Source organism: Scyliorhinus canicula, chromosome 16 (assembly GCF_902713615.1).
Source record: "Scyliorhinus canicula chromosome 16, sScyCan1.1, whole genome shotgun sequence".
Taxonomy (NCBI): domain Eukaryota; kingdom Metazoa; phylum Chordata; class Chondrichthyes; order Carcharhiniformes; family Scyliorhinidae; genus Scyliorhinus; species Scyliorhinus canicula.
In genome coordinates, this window is record NC_052161.1 from 102123636 (window position 1) to 102145751 (window position 22116).

General features: G+C 45.9%; 1 protein-coding gene across 7 annotated transcripts in view; it reads left to right on the top strand.

Moving 5' to 3' along the window:
* nphp4 (nephronophthisis 4) overlaps window positions 1-22116 on the top strand; it is a 591121-nt gene that overhangs the window by 535315 nt on the left and 33690 nt on the right. For all 7 annotated transcript variants that reach the window (XM_038821764.1, XM_038821765.1, XM_038821766.1 and 4 more), the window contains 3 exons: window positions 2490-2679; window positions 16733-16804; window positions 17845-18001. In XM_038821764.1, coding sequence (XP_038677692.1) covers window positions 2490-2679; window positions 16733-16804; window positions 17845-18001 — 419 coding nt within the window. The remainder of the gene's footprint in view (window positions 1-2489; window positions 2680-16732; window positions 16805-17844; window positions 18002-22116) is intronic.

The following is a 22116-nucleotide window of genomic DNA, read 5'->3' on the forward strand; positions in this document are numbered from 1 at the left end:
GATAGGGTTAACCCCAGGTTAAAGAGGTGTGAATTGTCTCAAGCCAGGACACTTGGTAGGATTTCGCAAGCCCAGGCCAGGTGGTGAAGATGAATGTAATGCGACATGAATCCCAGGTCCCAGTTCAGGCCACACTCATGTGTGCGGAACTTGGCTATAAGTTTCTGCTCGGCGATTCTGCGTTCTCGCGCGTCCTGAAGGCCGCCTTGGAGAACGCTTACCCGGAGATCAGAGGCTGAATGCCCTTGACTGGTGAAGTGTTCCCCGACTGGAAGGGAACATTTCTGTCTGGTGATTGTCGCGCGATGTCTGTTCATTTGTTGTTGCCGTGTCTGTATGGTCTCGCCAATGTACCACGCTTCGGGACATCCTTTCCTGCAGTGTATGAAGTAGACACCGTTGGCCAAGTCGCATGAGTATGTACCACGTACCTGGTGGGTGGTGATCTCGCATGTAATGGTGGTATCCATGTCGATGATCTGGCACATCTTGCAGAGATTGCCATGGCAGGGTTGTGTGGTGTTGTGGTCGCTTTTCTGAAGGCTGGATAGTTTGCTGCAAAAAATGGTTTTTTGAGGTTGCGCGGTTGTTTGAAGGCAAGTAGTGGGGGTGTGGGGATGACCTTGGCAAGATGTTCATCATAGAATCATAGAATTTACAGTGCAGAAGGATGAAGTCATTGATGATGTGTTGAAGGCTGCGAAGAAGATGTCATAGTTTCTCCGCTCTGGGAAAGTACTGGACGACGAAGGGAACTCTGTCGGTTGTGTCCCGTGTTTGTCTTCTGAGGAGGTCGGTGCGGTTTTATGCCGTGGCGTGTTGGAACTGTCAATCGATGAGTCGAGTGCCATATCCCGTTTGTACGAGAGCATCTTTCAGCATCTGTAGATATCTGTTACTCTCCTCGTCTGAGCAGATCCTGTGTATACGGAGGGCTTGTCCATAGGGGAGGGCTTCTTAATGTGTTTAGAGTGGAAGCTGGAGAAGTGGAGCATCAAACCTCAATATGCCAACATCTTCACAGGACCTTCAACCGCTGTTATATACCAGACACATCGATTACATTTTTTTCCTTTGGACCTACGGCGAAGAATCGCTGAAATTACTACACGATTGCATCAATAAATTCCATCCCACCATCAGACTCACCATGGATTACTCTCCAAAATCAGTTACATTCTTGGACACACTCATCTCCATCAAGGACGGTCACCTCAGCACTTCGCTTTACCGCAAGCCCACGGATAACCTCACGATATTCCACTTCTCCAGCTTCCACCCTAAACACATTAAAGAAGCCATCCCCTATGGACAAGCCCTCCGTATACACAGCATCTGCTCAGACGAGCGTAACAGACATCTGCAGACGCTGAAAGATGCCCTCGTCGAACGGGATATGGCGCTCGACTCATCGATCGACAGTTCCAACGCGCTACAACAAAAAACTACACCGACCTCCTCAGAAGACAAACACGGGACACAACGGACAGAGTTCCCTTCGTCGTCCAGTGCTTCCCCAGAGTGGAGAAACTACAACATCTTCTTCTGCAGCCTTCAACACGTCATCGATGAAGATGAACATCTTGCCAAGGTCATCCCCACACTACTGCCTTCAAACAACCGCGCAACCTCAAACAAACCATTGTTTGCAGCAAACTACCCAGCCTTCAGAACAGCGACCACGACACCACACAACCCTGCCATGGCAATCTCTGCAAGACGTACCCAGATCATCGACATGGATCCCACCATTACACATGAGAACACCACCCACCAGGTACGCGGTACACACTTGTGCGACTCGGCCAACATTGTCTACCTCATGCACTGCAGGAAAGGATGCCCCAAAGCGTGGTACATTGGCGAGACCATGCAGGCGCTGCGACAATGAATGAACGGACATCGCGCGACAATCACCAGGCAGGAATGTTCCCTTCCAGTCGGGGAACACTTCACCAGTCAAGGGCATTCAGCCTCTGATCTCCGGGTAAGCGTTCTCCAAGGCGGCCTTCAGGACGCGCGAGAACGCAGAATCACCGAGCAGAAACCTATAGCCAAGTTCCGCACACATGAGTGCGGCCTGAACCGGGACCTGGGATTCATGTCACATTACATTCATCCCCCACTATCTGGCCTGGGCTTGCAAAATCCTACCAACTGTCCTGGCTTGAGACAATTCACACCTTTTTAACCTGGAGTTACCCCTATCTCTAGATCTGTAAAGACTTAATTACCTGCAAATGCTCGCATTCTAAGCATTGTCTGGCGTCTTTGAATTTGTTCTGTATATATGTTTCTGGAACATACCTCTTCATTCACCTGAGGAAGGAGCAGTGCCCCGAAAGCTAGTGTTTGAAACAAACCTGTTGGACTTTAACCTGGTGTTGTTAGACTTCTTGCTAAGGAATAAAATGCAAGCCTAACACAACAGATTGTGGTTATTCTTTCATCAGAATAGGCATTGAGTGTTTGACTGGTATCTTTTACAGCGTCATTGTAAACAGCAGAGAATGGAAGCACTTCAAGAACCTCACCAAAACCCTGACACCACTGGAGGAGGACATGTTCCACGTGGAAGGAGGAGTACAATTCCCACAGGTCTACCTACGGCCAAAAGAGATTGTCTATATCCCATTTAAATTCCAGACCTTCAGTGCTAACCACTCCATCGCTCCACAGGTACGTTCTGGACTGAAGTTTGGTAACTTCTCATGTCTATGGTTCCTTTCATCCAGGTCCATTCCATTTTATTAATTTTAAAAAATCAAAGCACCCTGAGTGAGCAGGTGGTAAGGGTTAATATCAACTCAAGACATAAAGACCAACGTGGCTTCTGGTTCAGTTCCAGGTTTGTGCTAATTTAGTAGATATTAATTCTGGTGGCATACCACAGTTTAAAAAACTATATATAAATATAGCACCTTACACAACCTCACAACGTTGTGTAAACCAGTGAGGTTGAGTCACTGATGCAACATCGAACACTAATTGAACTCAAGTTCCACAGGGTGAGATTGCGGGCAATGTAGTCTGCCATGATTTCACTTATGATCACTATCCAGAAGGTTCTGCTGGGAGATGCATGTCTGCATGTGTGGATATTGGGCAATGTCAAAACCAGACTCCGATTTGAAATCTGCTGGTCCCCACTCTCTGGGGTTTTGTGTGTATGCAAGCTGACTGGGCCAGATATCAGACTGACACCTGAGAAACTGTACCCCGAGAAGTTTCAGGAGAGGACGGGATCAGATTAGAGAAATAAATTAAAACAAAAACACTTAAAATCTTTGATAATATATGGAAAAGCATTATGTAATAAGTGCTGAGGTATTGCAATTATTGTACAATATTTATGACCTAATTTTCCTAAAGTTGCATTTCCAAGGTGAAAAGATTCTTCAAAGCCCCATAAGACCGCAAATAGTGCTTCATATTTTCATTTATTTTCTCATAATCTCAGGGAGCCATCTGGGACCCACCATTCCTTGGACTATGTCACTGGGTAAGATCTATTGCTTCGTTAGTCACTGGGCTTGCATTCATGGCTTGCCTGGCTGTGAGATTCTTGTTCCCCGGTGAGTGAAGACTCGCTCAAATTTACCAAAGCAGGGGTTTCAAGTAACATAATTGTGTCCTTTATCATTCCTCTCCACTGAGCACAGTGATACCGTGGGCAACTGTTAACTCATATTACTAACTGAATTATTATCAACCAATGGTAATTGAAACCCATTTGAGGGAAACAGAGTTCGGCCTTGCTTCAAGGTGGATTTTTTTCTCGCGTCTATTTCAGGCACGACTAATTACTGTGAATTTAGACTTGTCTTCTGCTGTTCACTGAAATCTTTGTGTTGGGACGAAATGCAACGTACAAGTCTGTCTCACAATAGTTATGAGTTTCACATGGAGGTCAGATGGTTGGTTTCCTGATAGGAAGCTATTACTGTCTCTTATGATCTGATTGCATCAGAAGTGGCCTCATTTTTAAACTGTTAAACACATACAAAATGTAACAATTTGAATTTTAGGGTGTCTCATAGAACCAAAATGTTTGAGGCACGCTTAGATCCATAAAACCCCTACAGTGCAGAAGGAGGCCATTCGGCCCATCGAGTCTGCACGGACCCACCGCACCCTACCCAGGCCCACTCCCCACCCTATCCAACCTCGTAATCCCACTTAAACTGCACAATTTGAGAGACTAAGGGGGAATTTTAGCATGGCCAATCCACCCAAACTGCACATCTTTGCAGGTCTGTGGGAGGAAACCAGTGCATCTGGAGGAAACCCACGCAGACACGCAGAGAAAGTGCAAACTCCACACAGTCACCCAAGGCCGGAACTGAACCCGGGCCCCTGACGATGTGAGGCAGACGTGCCACCATGCCACCCTAAGATATCCTTGTCAAGCAATGTACTGTTATGACTAGACATCTGAGAACTACCTGAATGAACTACCTGTCTAGTTAGAAAAATAGCTTTGACCTGAAGTATTGAAGGCTGCATTAACTATTCTCCAGTTCCCTCCTGTCTACCTTGTGCCCTCTCCCAGCTCATCTTCTCCAGTTCCATGTTTATGTGTACACATTAATATTGTCACAAGTGGAAAGTGCTTTGTGAATGTGAAGTGTACACGGTAACAGATTCTGGAAAAAAGACATGAGATTTTGGAGTTCAATTATCTTTGGGGAGTTTGTGCAGGTTGAGTATCATCTCACCACTCTTCTTAATTTACAACCAGAATATTTTTATCCTCGCAATTACCTGTGGAACCAGGCTGATGCACACATGCGAGGAGTTCATGAACTTTGTTGTCACTAAGATTGAGACAAATTGATCAGCTGCCGACTCCACTCTGCTCCCTTCCTTTGGTTCACCGGGCGAAACTTTCCCTAAAGCTCTGTTATTAATCTGAATTCATATCTCTTTTTGTTTTCCCTTCTATCTACCCCATGCTCTCTGAGCTCATCTTGTTCATGAAACCCATTTCCTGCTCCCGTGACCCTGTTCCAACTGAAATTTTGACCACCTGACTTCCCCTTGGGCGCGATTTTCACAACGCTTTGTGACTGGCACTGCGGGAGAGGCGAAAAGGGTGGCAGCTGCCAAACTGCACAGGAGTCATATTTGACTCATTTATATATGGGCGGCCTGTTTGAGGCCTGAGCCTCACGACTCCCGGGAGTCACTGGCCGCACCGGTGAGGTCTCACACGAATGCCGATTAGTACTGGTCTCCACAAGAACAGACCAGGCATGATGGGAACTCCCGGGGTTTCAGAGGCCATCGGAGCCCCCTCCCCCCCAGGTGATTGGGAGCAAGACAGTGCCCTGGCACTCCCCCAGCACCTGGGCACACTGGCAGTGCCAACATGGCAACATGCCACTGCCAGTGTGTTCGGGGTACTGCCTGCGTTGGGGAATCAGGGTGCTCTGATTTCTGAGGAGTGGCCTGGCCGATGAGCTGAGTTCCCCACTGCTGAAAAAAGTTCTAAGTGTGGGCTTGACTGGGTGCAAACCACCCCAAGGCTCAAAAAGATGTCAAAGTGTGGGTGAATACAGGTTTGGGTCTCACCCAAAAAGCTGACAGGAAACAATCTGCAAAATCTATCCAAAATTGTACTTAGTAATTTTTTGGGAGAATTGCACCCCTTCTCTCCGTTTGACCGATTTTCTTAGCGGTTTTCTTTGATTAGGTACTGTCTTCTTCGCCTTAAAATCTGCTGTTATCACCTTTATCCTTAGATTTAGTGAATAGAATCCTTTGTGTTGTGGTACGTTTCAGCATTTTAATGTGGTAACGGCAAAGCTATGTGTGACTATGGCACTCTACACCATGGAAAAGCCCAGTATCTTGGCAAACCCACAGATGGGATTCTCCAATAATGGGGCTACGTCCCCACGCCCGTGGGAAAATGGGCGTGAATCATTCCGGGGTGATTCCTCATTTTTAAGGGGTGTTGCAGGGCCCCTGAGTGCTCCACGCAGCTCTGGCTGCCGATACGGGGCCCTGCACTTCCAGCCGCGGGTCCGCACATGCGCTCGGCAGCCGCCTGTGGCTCCGGCCCCGCGCGACATGGTGGACCCGCACAGCAGGCTGGCGCCAAAGAAGTAGGCCATCCCAGATTGCACACGCCTGCCAATTGTTGGCCCGCGATCGCGGGCCTGGCCATCATGGAGGCCCTACCAGTGACTGATCTCCCCGCCCCTCACCAGGACAACCACCGCAGCTGTGACTCCGAGCTCCCGCCGGCTGTAACCATATGTGAACCACGTCGAAGGGAACTCGACCGGAGAATGTCCGCAGGGGCCTCTTCCAATGGCCCCCAACCGGCACCGCGTCAACCACGCGTGCCCGACTAGCAGTGATTCTCCGGTCGCCGGAGAATCGCGGGAAGGCGTCGCGGATCCGATGCCCCATTCTCCGCCCCTATGCTGGCCGTGATTGCGGCGCAAAAGCTTGGAGAATCCCGGTGCACATGCTTGCTCTGTCTCTTCTCTCTGGTCAGAAAGATCAGAATAAACGTTCCTCCTCTGGCATAAAGAGCATCGTACACCTTCCTCATTGAATAATTGACAGTAAACCAGGAGATGTTACAAATGTCGACTTCTCTCAGCTTAAAAAATGAATGGCCACGGTCACCTTCATAGCCACTGTGTTACGATCCCAGTTAATGTTATAGCTGGATAGGAAGATCCCAGACTGGCTCAAAAGACCGTAGCTTTTAATTATTTTAGAAAACATGGCGGAACAGTCACAGCTAATTTGTTTTGTCAACAAAAATAAAACATTTATTAAACATGAAAAGTTGAATTATGATACAATGCTCCTTTACGCCCCCCTTGTTTTAACAAATACACACAGATTTTAAGATTAACATGGATTATCAAGTATATCTTATACTACAAGTCTCAGTAACACAAAGTGCCTTTAAACACACAGATTGGCTGTGGTCAGACACACTCCACTCTGAACCCGAGTGAATGTCAATGGATTGCTCCTCAAAATCCCCCCCAGATGATTCTTATACCATAAGCCACCTTTTATCACTGAAGTCTGGCTTCCACATGGGTGATTTTAAATCCCGCTTTCAAAAAAACACACTTTCTGATCTCTTAATTAGTGCTTTCTCTCAGTTGTTTGTCCATCAAAGGTTCACTCCCTTCAGAATGTCTTTGTCTTCACAGTTGTTCTGAGTCAATTCCCAGACTATATTAAATGGCACTAAACATTTGATTTACCTCTGAAGTCTGCTTTCCCACTTTAAATCTGGTTATTGGAGATGTCTCTTTAACTCAACCTTCTTCTGAGCTCTGCCTATCTTTACTGAACAGTTCTGTGTTTTAGTACCTTTATCCTCAAGCTTCTTAAGACATTCTTTCTGTCTCAATTCCCTGCTTATCTGGGAAGTCTGTCTCTTTGCAGCTCCCTTTTCCTATCCAGCTTGTCATTTCCTGACATGTTTGAGAGATGTTCACTCCCCAGTGTCCTATCTTCAACTGCAGGCAAATTCAGTTAAAACTAAATTCAAAAAGCCTTTCTCCCTTCAGAGGGCCCCAGTGGCTAAGTAACGACCACATGTTTCTGCAACTCATTTACTTTTCACACCCTAACTCACTCTAAACACAATAGAATTTAAACTAAAACACCCACACATACAAATACCTTGGTCTAGCATGAATCTAACTATATATTTCCCTTTCCTTACACAGATATAGTAGATTAAACCCACTTAAAACTATACCTTCTAATGTTTACCAATATAAATATAAATCCCATAAAACTACCTTTGTTTTCCTAACAACTGTCAGTGCTGTCCTCACCCTGTTCTGAAGCTGCAGCTCTGCCATATTTCTGTGAGTGTCTACTTCATATAATGCAGGCAAACTGGTTTAATTGGAGGTAAGAGAATTGCTCCCCAAAGACTCTGGGTGGATAAGGCTTCTCCCTCTGTGAACAACTTGTTCCCTTCTGTGCTGCCTCTGCTCCATCTCCCTCACATGCTGTAGCACAAGGGGAATGGTCATTGGAGCACCGATGACTGGGAGCAAATGAACTGACCAGATGACTTGAACGAAGGCCTTCGCCACTCTCGATAGATTTGACCAACTTTAATCCGCTCTGCAAAGCACCAAGCACTCTGACAAACCCAGCCAGGGCTAGTAGCGTTTAATCAGTAACTAACCTGTGAGTGGGGCCCTTCAGCTACTGAATGCATGTTTAGCTGTGTGTGTTGTGGTTAAGAGTGGGTCTTTGCTTGAGCCGCGAGGTTGACAATGGCAGCCCTGACGTCAAATTTGTCTTGCTTGCTGATTGACGTCAGAATCCGCTACTGTGCGTATTTCCGGGGCCCGCTCCAGATGCCCATGCTAACACCCTCGCCAAAATGGGATCTCGAGCCACAAGACATTGTGTGCCCAGTATGAACACAATTTTGGAATCAGACCAACACCCTTAAGACTGAGACTATGGGCACTGCAAAAGCTGTATTTTGCAGCCAATATTTTATTTAGCCATTAATGATGCTGAAAGTGGTGTTCCTTGGATATTAGCACAAAGTGATCAAGTAGCACATGGCTCCCTAATAATCAACAGCTCAGAACAATAGGTTACTATTGGTCACGTGGCATATTATCCATGTATAAGTTTATAAGTTTTAGATCATACAGGATGCTGATCTATTTATTGAAAAGGTCCTTTTTCAGTGAACCCTGAAAAATGGCCTTGTGCCACAGCAGTTCCATTCCTCCATAATGCATCAGGGGATTGCAATCTGATTCTTATTGATTTTCTGCGATATGAGGTGGCTGAAGACAAACACTAAATTATGAATGAGGTGCATGATGACCTAATGTTGGTGTTCACATGATAAAAAATGACTTGCAGTATGAACACAGGGAGGCTGCTTTTTTGAGAAATGATTCCCCCCCTCCCCCTAACGTCTGCTTAGGATGGGATTTGTCATCATTTTTAGTCCATTGATGTAGCAAATCAAATGCTGGGAGCAAGTAATTATTATGCGCTGAGCTGAACTGATGTGTGCAATTTGATGTGGGTTCAGAAACACAATAGAGAGCACAGAAAACTCCACAGAAATCACCATGGGAGGAAACTATCCCAATGGTGCTGTGAGTACCGACAGTGCTATTGAGCTGTGTAGATCAGACTCAGTACATCACAGGGCGGTGAATTTAATCACTAGACCATCAGGGGAGACAATATTTAAATGTTAATCTGTAGCTTACTCAATGGAGCATTCTCATTGCAGGTTTCTAATCATCCAAGAACACTAATTTCTTGCATTCCTGCTTTTCTTTTTGTTTTAAACAAACATCACGCTGAGCAATGGCGAAGAGCTCTGCTGCTCCGCAGACTTTCTGAAACTTTTCGAGCCACTTCGGAAAGTTTGACGAGAGATTTCAAGTAGCTTTATGCTAAACCATTTAAAATAAAAATAGATTAACACCCGCATCAAAATAATGGCAACTGGAACAGCGACGCTTTGGAGGGCAGGTGGCCATCTCAAGGTGAATAAAACAGCCTCTCTGTGTTCATGCTGTAAGTCATTTTATATCATGTGAACACCAACATTAGGTCACCATGCACCTCATTCATACGGTTGCAGGCATCTTAGAGAACCCACCTGAGTGAATTCTATAGAGGGGCGGGATGCTTTGACCCCCCCCACCCCCAACCGGGTCGGAGAATCGCCAGGGGTCGGTGTGAATCCCGCCCCCGCCGTCCTCCGAATTTTCCGGCCGGCGGAGGCCCTTCGGCGCTGGTTGGCGTTGCGCCAAGCCACTGGCTGGCGCGGCGCAAACCACTCTGGTGCTGTCCATTCCGCACCTTTGGGGCGGCTCGACGCCGGAGTGGTTCCCGCCAGAGTTTGCGGCGTTTTTTTCCCGCCCCGACGATTTGCGCAGAATCCCGCCCGAGGACTCCAACATCATGTGGGAATCGGATGTAGTAAGCAAATGCAACATTGCTATTCAAGAAAGGAGGGAGAGAGAAAACAGGGAACTACAGGCCGATAACCTGACATCAATTGTTGGGAAGATGTCAGAATATGTTACTAAGGAGGTCTTAACCAATGCACTCAGAAAGTCATAATTTGATCAGAGGTAACAAGAAAGATAAATCATGTTTAATAGATTTATTAGAGATTTTTGAGGATGTAATGAGTAGATAAAACAGAGTCAATAGATGTACAGGTTGAGCATCCCTTATCTGAAATTCCGAACACCGAAAAATTCCAAAATCAGCACTTTTGTTTTGAGTGCCGATGTTACGTCACGAGTGGAAAATCCCACCGGGCTCCCGGATGATGCGCAGTTCCCTCTGCGCGCCGCACAAGCACAGTTCCCAACATTCTGCAAATGCACAGTGTCCAATGTGCGTCGCACAAGCACAATTCCTAACGTTCTGCAAATGCACAGTTCCCAACGCACGCTGCACATACACAGTTCGCAATGCGTGCCACAAATGCACAGTTCCCAACCCAGTTCCCAGTATATTTAGATTACCAAATGGTATTCGATTAGATGACACACAAAAGATTAATATGCAAAATAAGGACTCAGAAGTTGGAGGAAATGTATTAAGGGCAGAATTTTCCCAAAATTCAACAGAGTGCTGCATCAGGTGAGAAAAGCTGCGTAAAACCTACCTTTTCTCACCTGATTAAACAGCACTCTGCAATTTCAAAGTGCTGGCGAGGATCACCCAGCCAGCTGGGTGGGTGGGGCCTAAACCCATTGGTTACACAGGCATTCTGAGATTGGGGCGCCGTTTGTAACAGGCACCCTGATTCCCACAGCCCACAGAGATTGTAAACCCCCCCCAAGTATTGGGCGCCCTCCCCCTTGCAGTCATCAGGGCTTCCCTCTCCCGCCTTTCAATTATCAGAGCTCTCAACTCTCCCTTTGCAGTCATTGAGGCTCCCCTCTCTTCCCCCACTACACCCATGGAGGAGGGTTTACCCCTGCCAGTGTCTCCTTCATATTCCCCACTTGGCATTTCCCACTAGCAGTGCCCCCTTGCATTGGGCACTGCCTGGGGAAATGCCCAGCCTTGGCCCTCAACTCCCAGGGCCTCCAGGCACCACAGTGCCCCCGGTGTGGTCATCATGACTGGTTTCCGTTTTTGAAATTCTGTAGTGAATCGCGCCGACATGAAGTCATACTGCCGGGGTAGAGGATCCATCATGGCAGACACTATGGCATAAAGCCCTTTAATTATATTAAAGTTTATGTAAAATCATGGAAATCGAATTGATGCCATCTCTGGGCATGAACCTGATAATTTCACTGGCGGGGTAGATCTCAAACCGAGATCTCGCCATCGCAATTCCCATTTTGACCCTCACACAAGATTTAGCAGACATAATGGGATTTGAGCCCTCATGAATGGGGCCGCTAGCTCGCGGCCTAAATAATCATAGAATTTACAGTGCAGAAGGAGGCCATTCGGCCCATCGAGTCTGCACCTGCTCTTGGAAAGAGCCCCCTACCCAAGGTCAACACCTCACCCTATCCCCATAACCCAGTAACCCCACCCAACACTAAGGGCAATTTTGGACATTAAGGGCAATTTATCATGGCTAATCCACCTAACCTGCACATTTTTGTGACTGTGGGAGGAAACCGGAGCACCCGGAAGAAACCCACGCACACACGGGGAGGATGTGCAGACTCCGCACAGACAATGACCCAAGCCGGAATCGAACCTGGGACCCTGGAGCTGTGAAGCGACTGTGCTATCCACAATGCTACCGTGCTGCCCCTATGGATGGAGAACCACTAATAGACAAGAAGTAGAGAGTTGGGATAAATGTGGCATTTTCAAGTTTGCAGGTTGTAACTGGTGGAGTGCCGCAAAGATCAGTGTTTAAGCCTCAGTAATTTACAATCTATATTAATGACTTAGACAGAGACCAAAAGTAATGCAGCCAAATTTGCTGATACAAAGCTGGATGGGAATGTAAGCTGTGAGGAGGACACAAAGAGGCTTCAAAAAGATGTAGAAAGGTTAAGTGAATGAACAGCAAGTTGGCAGATGGAGTATAATGTGGGTAAGTGTGAGGTTATTCGCTTTGGTATTAAGAGTAGAAAAGCAGAATATTTCTTAAAAGATGAGAAACTTTTCAATGTTGATGTACAGAGGAAACTTTGATCTAGTCATACAAAGAAGATGATGAAGAGGAACGCTGCAACCTGTTGGAAGATATGATTGGACTCGTTCGCAGAACAGTGACAAATGGAGTTCAGTTCGGAGATACGTTACATAATGCATTTGGGGAACACTAACAGGGCAAGAGATTATACAATAAATGGTAGGATACTGATAAGTGGCGATGAACAGGGGGACCTCGGAGTGCATTTCCACAGGTTTCTGAAAGTTGCTGGTCAGGCAGATAATGTGGTCGAGAAGACATTTGCCATAGTTAGCTGAGGCGTAAAATATAAGAACAGGGAGGTTATGCTGGAACTGTATCAAACACTCTAAAACAGCTGGAATACTGCATCTAGTTCTGGTTACCTCTGGGCACAAAGGAAATTAGTGAAAATGTTGGCTGGACTGAAGTAGTTGAGGAAAGAGTTGATAGGCTTGAGTTGTTTTCTTTGGAAGAGAGGAAGGTAAGATGTTTAAATACTCTCGGTCATGTCGGCATAAGGAAGGGGGAGGTTTTGGGTATTCTAAAAGCCATTAAGGTGGACAAGTCCCCAGGACCAGATGGGATCTATCCCAGGTTACTGAGGGAAGCGAGGGACGAAATAGCTGGGGCCTTAACAGATATCTTTGCAGCATCCTTGAGCACGGGTGAGGTCCCGGAGGACTGGAGAATTGCTAATGTTGTCCTTTTGTTTAAGAAGGGTAGCAGGGATAATCCAGGGAATTATAGACCTGTGAGCTTGACGTCAGTGGTAGGCAAACTGTTGGAGAAGATACTGAGGGATAGGATCTATTCACATTTGGAAGAAAATAGACTTATCAGTGATAGGCAGCATGGTTTTGTGCAGGGAAGGTCATGTCTTACAAACCTAATAGAATTCTTTGTGGAAGTGACAAAGTTAATTGATGTGGGAAGGGCTGTAGATGTCATAATCATGGACTTCAGAAAGGCGTTTGATAAAGTTTCCCATGGCAGGTTGATGGAAAAAGTGAAGTCGTATGGGGTTCAGGGTGTACTAGCCAGATGGATAAGGAACTGGCTGGGCAACAGGAGACAGAGAGTAGTGGTGGAAGGGAGTGTCTCAAAATGGAGAAAGGTGACTAGTGATGTTCCACATGGATCCGTGCTCGGACCACTGTTGTTTGTGATATACATAAATGATCTGGACGAAGGTATAAGTGGTCTGATGAGCAAGTTTTCAGATGATACTAAGATTGGTGGAGTTGCAGATAGCGAGGAGGACTGTCAGAAAATACAGCAAAATATAGATAGATTGGAGAGTTGGGCAGAGAAATGGCAGATGGAGTTCAATGCAGGCAAATGCAAAGTGATGCATTTTGGAAGATCTAACTCAAGAGCAGACTATATAGTCAATGGAAGAGTCCTGGGGAAAATTGATGTACAGAGAGATCTGGGAGTTCAGGTCCATTGTACCCTGAAGGTGGCAACGCAGGTCGATAGAGTGGTCAAGAAGGCATACAGCTGCTTGCCTTCATTGGACGGCGTGTTGAGTACAAGAGTCGGCAGGTCATGTTACAGTTGTATAGGACTTTGGTTAGGCCGCATTTGGAAGGATGTGGATGCTTTAGAGAGAGTGCAGAGGAGGTTCACCAGGATGTTGCCTGGTATGGAGGGTGCTAGCTATGAAGAAAGGTTGAGTAGATTAGGATTGTTTTCATTGGAAAGACGGAGGTTGAGGGGGGACTTGATTGAGGTGTACAAAATTATGAAAGGTATGGACAGGGTGGATAGCAACACGCTTTTTCCAAGAGTGGGGGTGTCAATTACAAGGGGTCATGATTTCAAGGTGAGAGGGGGAAAGTTTAAGGGAGATGTGCATGGAAAGTTTTTTACGCAGAGGGTGGTGGGTGCCTGGAATGCTTTGCCAGCGGAGGTGGTAGAGGCGGGCACGATAGCATCATTTAAGATGCATCTGGACAGATATATGAACGGGTGGGAAACAGAGAGAAGTAGATCCTTGGAAAATAGGCAACAGGTTTAGATAAAGGATCTGGATTGGCGCAGGCTGGGAGGGCCGAAGTGCCTGTTCCTGTGCTGTAATTTTCTTTGTTCTTTGTTCTTAACTAATTTGAGAGTATTAAATCATGAGGGTTCTAGCTAAACTGGATAGGAAAGCTATATTCCCATTATTTGAGGAGACCAAAGCCAGTGGCCTAGATTTAGGGTAAGAGGAAGAAGGTTGAGAGGGGATTCAAGCGCACATTTGTTTCCACTCAGAGGATGCTCAGGCTCTGGAACACAATGCTTGAAAGGATGATAGAAGCAGAAACTTTCATTGTGTTTAAGAAGTACTAGGATCTACATTTGATGTACCATAACCTACACACTATGGACCAAGAGCAGAAAGTTGGGATTAGGTCGGATGGCAACTTGTTGCTAGTGCAGCTACAATAGGTCAAATAGCTTCTTTCCATACTGTAAGTTTCTATGGTTTTACAATTCTACGTGTCGCAAGCAATTGGGAATGGAAATAGTATGTTGACTTTTATCGCAAGGAGAATGGTGTGCCAGAACTACCAAGCCTTGTTTTAATTGTTTAGAACTTCGGTGAGACCACACCTGGGGTACTGTGCTGCAGTCTTGGTCTCTCAGTCTACAGAAAGATATGATTTTCTTGGAAATGTTACAACAAAGGTTTGCTCTATTGGTGTCTGGGATGAGAGGGTTGTTCTTAGATGAAAGGCTCTGTATACTCTAGAGTTTAGAAGAATTGGTGGCACAGTGGTTAGCACTGCTGCCTTGCAGCGCCAGAAACCTGGGTTTGATTCCGATCTCTGGTGATTGTGCGGAGTTTGCACATTCTTCCCGTGTCTGTGTGGGTTTCCCCCGGGTGCACTGCTTTCCTCCCACAGCCCAAAGATGTGCAGGTTAGGTGGATTGGCTCTGCTAAATTTCCCCCAGATGGCATTGCAAGGATAGGGTAAGGTGCAGACTTTATGGCCCGAATGGCCTCCTTCTGCATTGTAGGTATTCTGATTCTATGAATAGGAGGTGATTTTATTGATACATACAAGATTCGATAATGCCCAGATAGAGAGAGGTTTTTTCCCTGGTTGGGGAGTCTAAAGCGCAGGGGCAGTCTCAGGATAAGAGGTCGTTTAGGACTGAGATGAGGGGAAATCTCCTCACTCAGAGGGTATTGAATCTTTGGAATTCTCTACCTCAGAGGATTGTGAATGCTCCACTGTTGAATACATTCAAGACTGGGACAAGGCAGGTTTTTGATCTCCCAGGGAATCAAGGGATTTGGAGAGCAGGTGGGAAAGTTGAATTGATGTACAATGCCAGCCACCACTCAAGGACAAACGAGTCTGCGTGTAGTCAGAGGAGGTGGGTGAGATCTTTAATAAATACTTTGCATCGGTATTCATCAAGAGGGAAATAATGGATGTTGAGGTTAGGGATGGGTGTGTGAATATTCTAGGACATGTCAGCATAATGAAGGAGGAAGTGTTGGATATCTTAAAATACATTAAGGTAGACAAGTCCCCGGGGCCAAATGGGATATATCCCAAGTTCTGTGGGATGCAAGAGATGAAATAGCTTGGGCCTTACCAGGGTATGTTGCCTAGTCTGGAGGGTGTTAGCTATGAGGAGATGTTGAATAAACTCATTGTTTTCCTTGGAAAGACGGAGGCTGAGGGGAGATCCGATTGAGGTCTACAAAATTCCAAGAGGTATAGACAGGGTGAATAGTCAGATGCTTTTTCCCAGGGTGGAATACTCAATTATAAGGGGGCACAAGTTCAAGGTAAGAGGGGGAGGTTTAGGGGAGATATGCGGGACAAGTTTTTCATGCAGAGGGTGGTGGGTGTCTGGACGTGTTGCCAGTGGAGGTGGTGGGAGCAGACACAACAGCAATGTTTAAGATGTATCTTGATAGACACATGAACGGATGGGAATAGAGGGATACAGATTGTTTGGGCAATATGCCGATAATGAATCTGGACAGGTGCAGAGCATCCATAAGGAAGCAATGATGACAGCTAACAAAAGTTTTAATCACATGATAAACTACAACATACAACTCCACTCCCGCTGCGACCCATATCCGGGTCGGGGTTTTTGTGTCCGTTTGCCCCCTCAACATGGAACCTGATAGTCCACACTCTGTGACTCTTGTGAGGGTTACAACACTATTACTTCTATAGTAGCTATACTCACCCTGGCAAGAATGGACAGAAGGCAGGCGCTAAACCCTCAGGAATCAATTGGCTGCTTGTTTAGTTTAGTAAAACAGTACAAGCCAGCAAAATTGGGTTTCTATTTTTTACACTCACCTAACTTATTTCTAAAAGTGGATTTCCACTTTCAAATGTCAAGTCATACTGGGTACATTATTGTTTACCGCCCCTGGCTAGGGTGTAAATTTGGCAGAAGCCTGGGTTCGGATCACTTGTCCGCCCTCTTGACCAGAAGTACTACATTGCATGGAGGAAGTGGGGAATGTTAAGAGAAAAAAAAAAACCCCCAGCTTATATATGCATTTATTTTGCTTAGACCAACCACCTTAAACTGTTGTTATTTTTTCTCTCTTAGGGACCAGCTGATGGGAAACTTTCAAAAACGAACATTGTTAATCAGCCTAACTCCGCACCCAAGATGATTGAAGTACGTATTATCTTATCAGCAGTGCAGCTGAGGATGAGAATCGTTGTTTTAATTTAGATTCAAGCCTCAAATATTCCAGCTGAGGAGCAATGCTGCCTCTTGATGTTTTTGCATATCATGTTGTTTACCCGTAAGGCCAGCCCAGCTCAGTGAATGCGCGCAGAAAGTCCCAACGGAGCGCTATGGGCCTGAGGACATGAATTTCAGAAGGCCAGTATTCCCGACATCACCAAAATCACATCACCGTTTTGGTATTCCTTTCTGACTCCTCTCTTCCTGCTGCCATTTCTCAGAATAAGGGGCAGCCTGTTGAAGACTGAGATAAGGAGGAATTTCTTCACTCAGAGGGTGGGGAACCTATGGAATTCTCTACCCCAGAGGACTGTGAAAGCTCAATCTTTGAACATGTGTCAAGATAGATTTCTGCAGTCTAATGACGTCAATGAATATGGGGATAGCGCAGGAATGTGGCATTATGGTAAATGATTGGCCACAAACTAATTGAGTGTCAGAGCAGGCTGGACGGGCTGAATGGCCTACTCCTGCTCAACCCTGTTTGCTCTGTCTTCCTCTAAGCTGTAGAGTTTAAAAACAATAAAATTCACCACAGAACTATTTGTGGCTACTGATTTACAACGGCCATGAAAATGTGACATAATTATCTAATTACTCCAACACTTGGCAATAAAATGCTATCTTATTTATTCAGTCACCTAAAATTATTGGCCCTGATAATAGATAATGTTACTTCACAAAGGACGTTGCAAAGCTCTTTACATGCAACACGTTACTGTGAAATATAGTCACTGTTTCCATGTGAACGAGTGTTACAGGCATTTTGGCCACAGCAGCCTTCCTTAAAACACGATGAGGTGAATGTCCCACTAATCTGTTGTTGGTAATGCTGTGATACTTGCTGCTTGTGCGTTGGTATTTATGAACCTTTTTTTTAATTGCTTCACACAGCGTGAGTTTTTTTAAATCACAAAATCGATAGTTTATGCAATTTATCGTTCAATTGTATGATTTTCTTTCTTCAGGTGTCTTTCAAAATTGAAAATCAGAAGCCGATTGCCATCCTACAGGTGAATGTTGAAGATCAGCCGTATATTATTGATCAGACATTTCGCTTCTACCATCCTGAGCTCACATTCCTGAAGAAATCTATCCGCCTACCTCCATTGGAGGCTCTGTCAGGTACCACATTGATCCTTAAAATATAGTATTTATATTTAATTCTATATTTTTCCATCAATTGCACTGTTGCCGTATATTTATCCTCTTATATCAACAAATCCCAATCGTATAGTACCAACTAAATGTTATGGTATCACTTCAGATCACACAGTGTCACAACTCAATGATTGCCTCTTAAATAGCATCATTTTCTGTTCCAGTTGGACAGTGATGCCAACATGGAGTAGGTCAGCTTGTCCAAGAAGTCAGCAATAATCAATGTTGACATAAGGGCACGGGAAACAGGAGTAGGAGTGGGCCATTCGGCCCCTGAGCCTGCTCCACCATTCGATAAGATCATGGCTGATCTTATTGTGACCTCAACTCCACTGTCCTGAATATCCCCCACAACCCTCGACTCTCCCGTCGATCAAAAATCTGTCAAAAAATACCCATTCAGTAATGTTTTATGAAAAACATTTGCTGTTCAGACAGACTATGAAAGTATCAATAATAGAGGCTTTAAACACTTTAGAGCAAAGAACTTATTATAACCACTTAAATCTGTTAATCAAGCAAAGTCAACAAATCAAACAAACATTTCTATAAAAAAAAAAAAATTTCCTCAGCAGTTCCACTCTTGCCATTGCTATTACATGGTTTAGTAGGTAAGTAGGTACATGGTTTAGTAGGTTTAGTAGTGCTTAATGGGACGCATGGGGTATGAATTGACATTGAGTTGGCATGGAAGGTATGAGGTGCCATGAGGAATGGGGAAGGAGTTGTGAGGCTAGAGGGCCTACCTGCTTTTATTATAACTGTGATGAGGTCCCAGAGAACTAAGATGGCCCTTCCAGCCAGCTCCATTACACACCAGTCTCCCTGGAACAAACATTGCATGATTTGGCGGCCCTTCAAACCAATGCCGATTTGCCAAGTTGGAAATTTTCCTGAAGCTACCCAAGTCTGTCCTGAAAATCTGGCCCATAATCTCTCCCTTTACTCTATGAAATCTTTTCATAACTTTAAAGACTGTAATCTGCTTACCCCTCAGCCTTCTCTTTTCTGGAGAAAAGAGCCGCAGTCTATTCAGTCTTCCCTGACAGTAATAATGCCTCAGTTCTGGTATCATTATTGTAAATCATTTTTGTCAGATAGATTCTGCAACTGCACAGTATTTCAAGTGTGGTGTTATCAAGGTTCAAGACTAAGGTTGAGATAACATCCCTTCTTTCGAATTGCTCTTGCTTTAGAAGTGGCCCTGTAATGAACTCCAATTGGCTTTATTGGTTGGCTAATTGGAGTATGAGCTCCCTCAATGATAGCTCATTGAGGGGGCCCATATAAGCACCTGTGTAGGCTTTGTGAGCCAGTCTTAAGTTGACTGGAATGCTAGCAGCGCTGTTTGTAGCTGCTCCTGCAATATCGTTATTGTAAATAAATATCGGTGTGGTGACGGAACTCCTGCCTCCCGTGGATTACTACAGTGGCGACGAGGTAAACTAAGAATTTTGCGGAGACCAGCTGCCGCACTCGGAGGGTAAGCCTTGCCATTTTAAAAATGCCGTTTTTTGGGAGGTTAGAGGCATTCGACCCGGCTATTGAGGACTGGTCCCAGTATGTGGAGAGAATGTGTTACTTCTTCCGGGCAAATTATATACTGATGGACGAAAGGAGACGGCTTATCCTGCTGTCGGCGTGCGGACCCTCCGCTTTCGCCATTATACGTAGTCTGACTTATCCCGATGCGCCGGACACGAAAACTTTCCAAGAATTAACGGAATTGGTGAAAGAGCACTACGACCCAAAACCACCCCTCATTTTGCGTAGGTACAGATTCTACACAGCGAAGCGGGAAGACAGGGAGTCAGTCACGAATTTCTTGACCCACCTGAGAAGGCTGGCGGAAAAATGTGAGTTCGGCCCGACGCTAAATGAAATGCTTCGGGACCAGTTAGTGTGTGGTATAAACGACCTCACAATACAGAAACGCCTGTTGGCGGAAACGGAGCTAGACTGCAGGCAGGCGTTACAGCTCGCACTGTCCCTAGAAAAGGCAGCAAGTGGGACGCAGGAACTACAGGGCACGCCAATGGAGGTAGATACCTGTGAGAGGGACTACCACAACGGGTCCTGCTACCAGATAGCCGCTCTCAGGAAAAGCCTGAGGAATATAGGGAAAAAGGAAAATCCATGAACTGCCCCCAAGTCTGCCAGGACTAACTGGAGACAGAGGGAAGTACCGGCTGAGGCTCCCCCAACAGAGAGGGACCGTTTCTGGCACCAGATAGAGTGGGGTAACAGCGACAGAAACCCTAGAAGGAGGTGGCAAAAGAGGAATAGCAGGTGGGGACGCAGGGAAGTACACAACCTAGACGCCCCATCCTCCTCCGAAGGGGAACAATTATATAATATTGCAACGAAGAAAGCAGAACCCATTAAGATTACCCCACGGGTGAACGGGCGGCCGACAATAATGGAAATAGACACGGGCGCGGCCGTATCATTAATGGGAGTGGCAGCATTTAGAAAAATCAAAGATGGACTCCAGCCACTAACCCTAACAAAAACATCGACGAAACTTAAAACCTACACGGGGGAACCCCTGGAAGTTCTAGGCACGACTCATGTACCCGTGGAATATGAGAAACAATTGCTCAGATTACCGTTGACGATAGTAGAGGGCTCCGGACCGAGCTTAATTGGACGAAACTGGCTGAAAGACCTAAAATTAGATTGGATGAAAATTTTCCAGAGTGGAAGCGGGCAGTTGAGTGGAGTACTCCAAAAATACCCGGAGGTCTTCCAGGAAGGTTTGGGGGAAATCATAGGTGCCAAAGCAACTTTGCACGTGGACCCAGAAGCCCTTCCGAAATTTTGTAAGGCCAGGCCGGTACCTTTTGCATTAAGGAAGAAAGTAGATGACGAAATAGAAAGATTACGGCGCGACGGCATTATCAGACCAGTACAGTTCTCGGAATGGGCAGCGCCGGTGGTACCAATTTTGAAGCCAGACGGCTCGATACGTCTCTGTGGAGATTTCAAACAGACGCTAAACAAATACGCACTGCTGGACAAATACCCAATCCCGAAAATAGATGACCTATATGCCAAATTGGCAGGTGGGCCTTTGTTCACGAAACTGGACATGAGCCACGCCTACCTGCAGTTAAAACTGGACAAGGGCTCCCAGAAGTTCGCTACGATCAACACCCTGAAGGGCCTTTTTCGTTATACTAGGCTACCTTTCGGAGTGTCATCAGCCTGCGCTATATTCCAGCGTACGATGGAAAATATTCTGCAGGGACTACTGCAGGTGGCGATTTATTTGGACGATGTCTTAATCCCGGGTAGGACAAACAGGGAACACTTAAGGAACCTGGAGGAAGTGCTCAGGCGTTTCGCAAAGGCAGGCGTACGGCTAAAAAGGGAAAAATGTGTTTTTCTGGCCCCACAAGTGACGTACCTGGGATATAAAGTAGACGAGTCAGGCTTACACCCATTAGAAGACAGAGTAAGGGCAATAAAAGAAGCCCCAGCTCCCACCACGGTCCAGGAGTTACGATCATTTCTAGGGTTGGTAACCTATTATGGAAAATTTATTGAAAATAGGGCATCCATCCTAGAACCCCTCCACCAGCTACTAAAAAAGGGGCAAGAATGGAAATGGTCCATCCGTCAAAACCGAGCATTTAGGGACATTATGGAACAGCTGTCATCCGAAAATGTCCTAGAGCATTATGACCCAAGGAAGGAGTTGGTGGTCACTTGTGATGCATCCCCCTACGGGGTAGGAGCCGTCTTAGCCCATAGAGGAAGGAATGGGGAAGAACGGCCAATAGCCTATGCTTCGAGGACCTTGGCGATGGCTGAGAGGAAGTACGCCCAAATCGAGAAGGAAGGACTGGCGGTGATATTCGCAGTAAAAAAATTTCACCAGTATCTGTACGGGCGAAAATTCACCATAGTGACGGACCATAAGCCGTTATTAGGGTTATTAAAAGAAGACAAGTCAATACCCCCGATTGCATCAGCTAGAATCCAACGCTGGGCGTTGCTACTGTCGGCGTATAGATACATTCTGGAGCACAGACCGGGAACGCGAGTAGCAAATGCAGATGCTTTGAGCAGACTTC